The 7,218-nt window shown below is 40.7% G+C and overlaps 1 protein-coding gene across 1 annotated transcript; it reads left to right on the forward strand.

Annotated features, from left to right (window-relative positions):
• The first annotated feature begins 844 nt into the window (after positions 1–844).
• MANSC4 (MANSC domain containing 4) lies at positions 845–7,003 on the forward strand. Its single transcript, XM_021690467.1, has 3 exons — positions 845–1,073; positions 3,804–3,938; positions 6,351–7,003. The coding sequence occupies exons 1-3, from the start codon at positions 845–847 to the stop codon at positions 7,001–7,003; spliced, it is 1,017 nt and encodes a 338-aa protein (XP_021546142.1).
• The last annotated feature ends 215 nt before the right edge of the window (positions 7,004–7,218 follow it).

Consider the following 7,218-nt stretch of genomic DNA (forward strand, 5'->3'; position numbering starts at 1 on the left):
GACCTGAGCCGAAGGCAGTCGCTTAACCAACTGAGCCACCCAGCTTAAAGAAAGCTTGTGGCTGGCCTTTTGGGGCGGGGGGTGGGGGGAAGAAAAATGCCTGGCTCCAAGAAGTGACCAGGATCCATATATCCACATTCAATGTTTTCAAAATCACTGCAAAATTAAAATTTAACTTTTTTTTTTATTTTCAGTTTTCATTTACTTTCAAGGGTTTTTTGTGGTTATTTTGTTCAGTTTAGTAAAAACAAAAAATTTAAACTAGTGCACAAACTGGTTTTCTGGTGAATGTAAATACCAGAACTTAAATTCACAGGAAAAAAAAGATAATTTAAAAAAATCTGCAGTCACAGGTTCCTTTGAAACCATACATCAGTCCCCTTACAAAACCATGTCTTGTTTCTGGTGAAATGGATCCTTCCTTTATCTGATGTCAAGTGACTAAATTATTGTTTTCCTCAGAAAGACTCTTGGCTAGGGTTTCCACTTGTCTTTATATTTACTTAGTAAGAGGTGTCTGTGACTATTCACTTTCAGAAAAAGAAGAAAAACAGAGGAGAGAATCTGTGTCTTCAAGAGGGTAAGGGACAGAGTATCAAAATGGCCTGGAAAATATTCAACATTAACGTCAGAAAGTCAAATGTTCACCTAGGGCTCAGCTGGGAAGAAACAAAAGAAAAATCACTATGCAGTCAAAGAATGGCTTCATTTTTCTAGAAGGTGACCCTCCAGGAGAGTCCCTTAGCAACAGTCTCGAAGTTCCAGAAACTGTCCTAAACCCTGATGGTCAGCTTCGGCGTCTGTCTGGAACTTGAACTTCTTGCCCGGTCTTTCTACCAGGGAAATGCATATCGTGGTGGTGGCAACAGCCTTGATACTGCTCCTAAGCATGGGGTGGACCTCGGACTCTCTCTGCTCACCCACCATTTTTTACAGAGACTGTTGGATCCGTCGCTTCCCAGGGCTTCTGATTGACCTGGAGGAGTCTCAGAAGCTGGGAGCTCAGTTCCTGAAGTATTATTCTGAAAGCACAGGCCAGAAATGCAGCAGGAGCTGCTGCCTTAGGAAGGATGGTAAGTATTAATGATATGCCTGCGCAAAAATCAGGAGAAACTTATAAAATGAAGATCTAAGTAAGGAGCCCTAGGCAGAGGTTCCAGTGAACAAACAGATGAACAGGACTAGGGAAGGTGAGGGAGAGACATGGGGAGGGGGGAGAGCGGGAGAGAGATTGAGACTGACTTTGCTGTTTGGGTCAGTGCTGGCTCAGTTTACAAATCTGGTAATGATCCAGAATGCCATGGAACCCACAGGTAACAGAGAATCTTCTTTTCTTCACTAAAGTGGTAAATGAAACTATTTCCTCAACGGTTAACTAACAATATTTCCATAGCCCCCAAATATGGCATATTTGATTTCAAAAATATTTATAATAATTTCCTTTTCAAAGTTCTTTTGGTGATATCGGTATTTCAAATTTTTGAAATGTGCTTGCTTGTGTTGAGCAAATGCGGGTTGCACTGAGCAGGAATTTTGATTGTGACTGATGTTTTGAAAGACATAGGTAGCTATATGTCAAATAGCAAAAAAAAAAAAGAAAAGAAATATATATATTAAATATTCTAATTTTTTTTGTCCAAAATCCAGAATCAGAGCATCATCCATGTAATATGATCAAGGCTTATAATGAGGAAAACATTTCATTATTGCAGAATTTCCAGTTACAATCGTCTAAAGACTTCTTTCATTTGTTTTTCATTTTTCCAAGATTTTAAAGCTACTTGGAAAGAAACAGCAAAAGCAACACAACACTTTAATTAAAATAATTCTCTTGGTTCTTCCATACTTTCTTTCCATGGTTTGATACCAACTTATTAATTGCCAGTGCCTCCTATCCAAGTCTGCATGGAAGATTTCTGGGATGCAGATTGAGGCTACCGGAGGGTGTAAACCGACCACAGTGTGAGAAGCTGCCCCAGGCTAAGCCCTCAAAAGTTAATCAGGCACACAAGAAAACAATTAATTTATTAAAGGGAAATCCTTTTTTTTTTAAGAATTTATTTATTTATTTGAGAGAGAGAGAGAGCACAACAGAGCACACAAGCAGGGGGAGCGGCAAAGGGAAAGGAGAAGCAGACTCCCCTTTGAGCAGGGAGCCCAATGTGGGGCTCGATCTCAGGACCCTGGGATCATGACCTGAGCCGAAGGCAGAGGCTTAACTGACTGAGCCACCCAGGTGCCCCTAAAGGGGGGTCTTTTTGAGAAGGTTGCCAATCCAGATTTTCACCTTAGAGATGCTTCTAATTCCCATAAGCCTTGAGGAAGGTGGGTGAGGGGGGGGATATCTTTCAGCATTTTCCCATGGCATCAATTTACCTGACTGTCCATCGCGGGGAAACTTTGTTCTCTCGACTTCCAGGGATACTATAAGCATCCAGTAGAATTCCATGATTTTAGAGCCTCTGTAGCTTCCAAGTTGTGGTTTTTTTCCTCCAAAAGAAAGGGCACGAACACACGTCTCTGTTTTTAGCTGGAAGCCAGAACTTTAAAAAGCCACAGTCCTGCAATAGCTAACCTGTTCGGAACTGGAACTCTAAAGTGTACACAAAGAGGAATATAAAACATCTTTTAAAATTGCTCTCTTTACAGCATCAATTATTTTCTTATCAAAAATTTAGATGTCTAAATTTGAATATTTTTTAGTCCTTTCCCTTGAACTTGACAGCCCAGTCTTTAGGGAATGCATTTGTAATCTAAAATGTATCAGCAATGTATTATTGAATTCTGCCCTCTTCTTTATCCTCCTGGATGCCCCAGAAGTAACGGGGTGGGGGGATGAAGCTCCCCACAGTTAACCTTACACAGAGGCAGCAAAGGTTTTGCCAACCGCAATTCCACAACAGCTTTAGGCATACTCTGAGGTCTAGTAATTGTATGCTATTCCTCTGTAATCTTATTTTATTAAAGAAGTTGATACCTTTGGTCAATGGATATTTCCCAGCGCATGGTCCCTACTACACTGCAGCAGGAGGAAAGCCTGTTTTGCACTTTGGGGAGGACAGACTGAAGACTGGCACTCAGCAAATCACACTTCAGGTTTTCCAGAAATAACATCGTCCGTTTTATGGAACAAACTTATTTAGTAGAAGGGGGATAGCATCAGTGATGTACCCCTACCCATTAGAATTCCAAATGCTCACATCCTTGTCAGTAGACTCTCTTCCTCTTTAAAGGACTCTGAATAGGCTTTTTGTTGGATGTGATTTGCAACATGGGACTAGTGTTCCCCTATAATCAGGATCAGGGTAGTGTTCACCTGGCCTGCTGCCTTTCCACCATCTGGGCCTCTCCCAGTAATTGCAGTTTTTGCCTTCCCATGACTCCCTCTTTTGTTACAACATCTGTCACTTTATTTTCTTATTTCTTTCTCTGGTGAACTCCAGTGCCTTAGCATTCTGAGAGGGCACTGCAACTATAAATCTGATAAGCCCGAGGGGCTTCTGTAGCCAATTGAACTTTTCATGAACATAAAATACTGGGATTGGAAAATGATTCCGGGTAATCCTGTGTGGAATGGAATGTGTGAAAGATTAGAGAAAATCAGTGGATAGTTTCTTTTAAAAGGGCATTTTCCATATTCAGGGAAACCAGTTACTGTAGTTCACAATGTTCTGTAAGGTGTCTGAACATAGCCCTGCAATATACTGCTGTTAATCCAATGTTCTTGAAAGAAATATAAGTTACTCAGAGCTCATCAAGCTGGGAGAAACCAAAACCATCTGCAGATGCACTTTTCCTTTCAGTTTCCTGTAATGTGGCTGTCTTCTACCATGATCCTATTCATGACAATGTCAACTGCCTCCATATTCACTGCCCCACGCTGGAGAGCTGCATATTAGAGCCCGGAACCAGTGCCATTTTATACAACATAACAGAAGGTAATGATTTATGTATTTTGTATTTATGTTGAAGAATGTTGGTAATGCTCTAGTAGAGATGTATAACCCTAGAAACTGGCTGGCAACAACCTGAATCATTATTCTCCAGCAATCTCTATCTGGAAAAGGTTTGGGCATCCAGGGCAGAAAACTAAAAGTAAATTCGCTTTAGTTTGGCATGCTCGGGAATGATGAGTTCATTCCAGATGGTAACAAATCGTATGTGATTGAGGAAGAGCTTAAGCATTACATTTATTCCAGGAGCCCCCAGCAAGAGCCAAAAAAGGCATTTCTACTGGGGGGGCTAAGGGTGCTACCAGCAATAAAGAAAATGCTTCATGGCAGTTTTGAGGTCCATCGACACTGCATACAAGGATTCTACAAAGATGGATGTCAAGGACAAAGAAATGCACTTACGAACATACATTAGCATACCAATGGTCCCAAGATAACCAAGATATCCATTATTTTAGATAAATACACACTCAAGTGTCCCTTGCCCATGTATATAAACTCAGGCTGCAAATTGGTAAACACGAAAGAATAGATTTTTGCCATCCAAATACAAAGGCGATAAATTTTGTCATCGATTTGTACTTACTGAACAGCTAATTCAGGCTGGGAGCAGCACTGCAGAAGATGGCAGCCATATCTCTGCCCTCGAGTTTCTTACAATCTAGTTGATGTGACAAATCTCACAATTAGTGTACAATGTGTAATTGAATACCAAAACATGTGATATTGCCTCAAGTACAAGCACTCAAAAGAGGAGGAAACTAAAGAAAGCTAAATTCAGAGGCAGCTTTGTGGAAGAGGCCTGGCAGAGACAAGATAAGGAGTTCTGTGTCACACCACTGGAAAGTAAGAAAACAGGTCTGGCTACAAAAGGGGCACATTTGGGGTTGCAATGAAAATCTGGGTAAGATAGGGTAGGCCAGGTTACAAAAGGGCTTTGGACAGAGCAGTGTTTTGGTTTGACTTTGTCAGCAAGAGAGAACCAGCAAAGGCATTTAATGAGAAAATGCCATCATGAAAGTGATGAGTGTGGTTGTCTTTAGTCTAGGAAAATTATATGCGGGATGCAAATTAGAATATCTAGTCAGGGAGGCATTAGATCTGGAGAAGGTAACCATAACTGCACATGAACAGGAGGGATGACTACCAGCACTTTGGGAGGGAACTGGATAGGACCTAGTTACTTCTTGGATGAAGGAAAAGAAGAGAGAGGAGTCAACGATTCCTCTGTGTACATACAGATTCCATCATGGATGATGGAAGATTGGTGAGCTCACTGAAAGAGACAGAGAGCCAGACAAAATGATTTTGGCTTTGGGAATGTTCAGTGATGACATGAGATGTCTAGGTGAGAACCCTCAGTAGAGCACAGGAGAAATGAGACCGGAGACCAAGAAAGGAAATAACTGGTCATGTGGATTTCGGTGTCACTGATGCAGTGGTGACAGTTGATGAGGATACTCGTGTGTGTGTGGTGAATGGGTGAGATGAAGGGAAAATTCAGCAGAAGACAAAGGACTAAAGATTGTGGAAAGCACACAACCAGTTTGGACCAAGGAGAGAACTAGCTAAAGAAAGAAAAAATGAGAAGCAGGCAGTCTGAGGTAAAGTGCCAAGAGTCTGTTCCAGGGAGTCACGGAGGGGGAATTTTAAGGAAAGGATGGCCAGCAGTATTGAGGATAAAAGAGAAGTCAAAGCAATGATGTTGATCAGGAAATATGGAAACTACTGATTGCCTCAGAAGCATAATTCTGACAGAATAGCGAGGATGGAACAAGATGGCAGAAGGCAAACAACAAAGAAAGGAAATGGATGTTGGTGTGTCTAGAGGGAGAGAGGGAGAGAGACAGAAACTGACAGGAGAGACAAGTGAAAAGCTGTTGAGAGGTTTTTTCTTCCCCTTTACAGATGGAGCAATATTTGCATGTGTCTGAAGTCAGAGGGAAAGGAGTTTCTTTACAAGAGAGAAAATACTGAAGACAAAGTCAGGACCCTCAGGGACTGGGATAGGGAGGAGTCGGAGGGCTTTGCTCATGATTTTGAATACAGTTACACTTCTGTATTATTTTTTAAAACTTTAAGATGCTATATATCTCAAATGGTTACTGTCTTTTGCAATTCTTGCACTAACATTGGCTATTGTTACCCAGGCAGACACAAAGAATCTTCTATGATGTAGCCAAAGTTGTTTATAACAGAAAGTGTTCTAGAAAGTTAAGATAAATTCAAATGTGGTCAGTATGTTTCTAAGCCTTTTCAGAAGTATGCAATAGTAGAATTTGAACTTAAGCTTAGTTCACTAACTCAGTGGCAAACCCAAGGCTTCTCCAACCTGTGCTTTGAGGTTCTCTCATTGAAATAAAAAATAAAATGAATGATGCTTTATTTATCTTTCAGGTATAGATCCAGATTTGCTGGTTTTTGAACAATCACCTCCCACATATCTAAATACCCGTTCTTCATCTAACACATGGGACAGACTAAGGATTTTAAAAGCTACACATTTAGATAAACAACAAACTACCGTGATAAACCAAATGCTACCATCAACAGAGGCACCATCATCAACCCCACATCAAGATTTGGTTGTCAACACAAACAATACCAGGTATTCCAAGGAATTAACCACAGATTCCTGGGCAAGACTCATTTCCCTGAATGACTCCATTACCACAGAGGTAAATATGGTGTCACACAGCACTGATTTCATCAATAACCCAGATAACAAGACTATTTCTCCTTTCTTTGTTCCCATAGACACGAAACTTTTTCATAGGCCTATTCCATCCCAAGTCAACAGTAGCAAGCAATTACTAAACAAAACCAAGGGGTCCAACAGCAGAAACCACACATGTGAGAATGAAGACATGACACCTGAATGGGCATCTGTGACTTCAAAGATGTGGCTGGCTCCGGTGGCCCTCTGTACCTCTGTCATCTTTCTTTGCTGTTGTATAATCATCCTGGCATCTGGATGCTGTAGAAAGCAGCAGGGCCAGTATAAGCCAGGACAGAGAAAGTCAGGATCCAAGCATATTAAAAAAATTTAACAGTCTAAAGGAGAACTCTTAATAGTAAAAGTTACAGGGAGATTGTAAACTTTCAAGAGTATCATTTTTAGTTTTCTGTAAGACAAGGGCTCTTTGGTTAAAAAAAAATAATTGCACAGGATTATCACTCCTACCAGTCTCTAAAAAAGGCCAAATGCTTGATAAACTTAAGTGCTTTTTTGGATTATTTCTATTTTTTGAACAGTGTACCCTTT

The sequence above is a fragment of the Neomonachus schauinslandi genome, chromosome 5 (assembly GCF_002201575.2).
Source record: "Neomonachus schauinslandi chromosome 5, ASM220157v2, whole genome shotgun sequence".
In the NCBI taxonomy this organism is placed as follows: domain Eukaryota; kingdom Metazoa; phylum Chordata; class Mammalia; order Carnivora; family Phocidae; genus Neomonachus; species Neomonachus schauinslandi.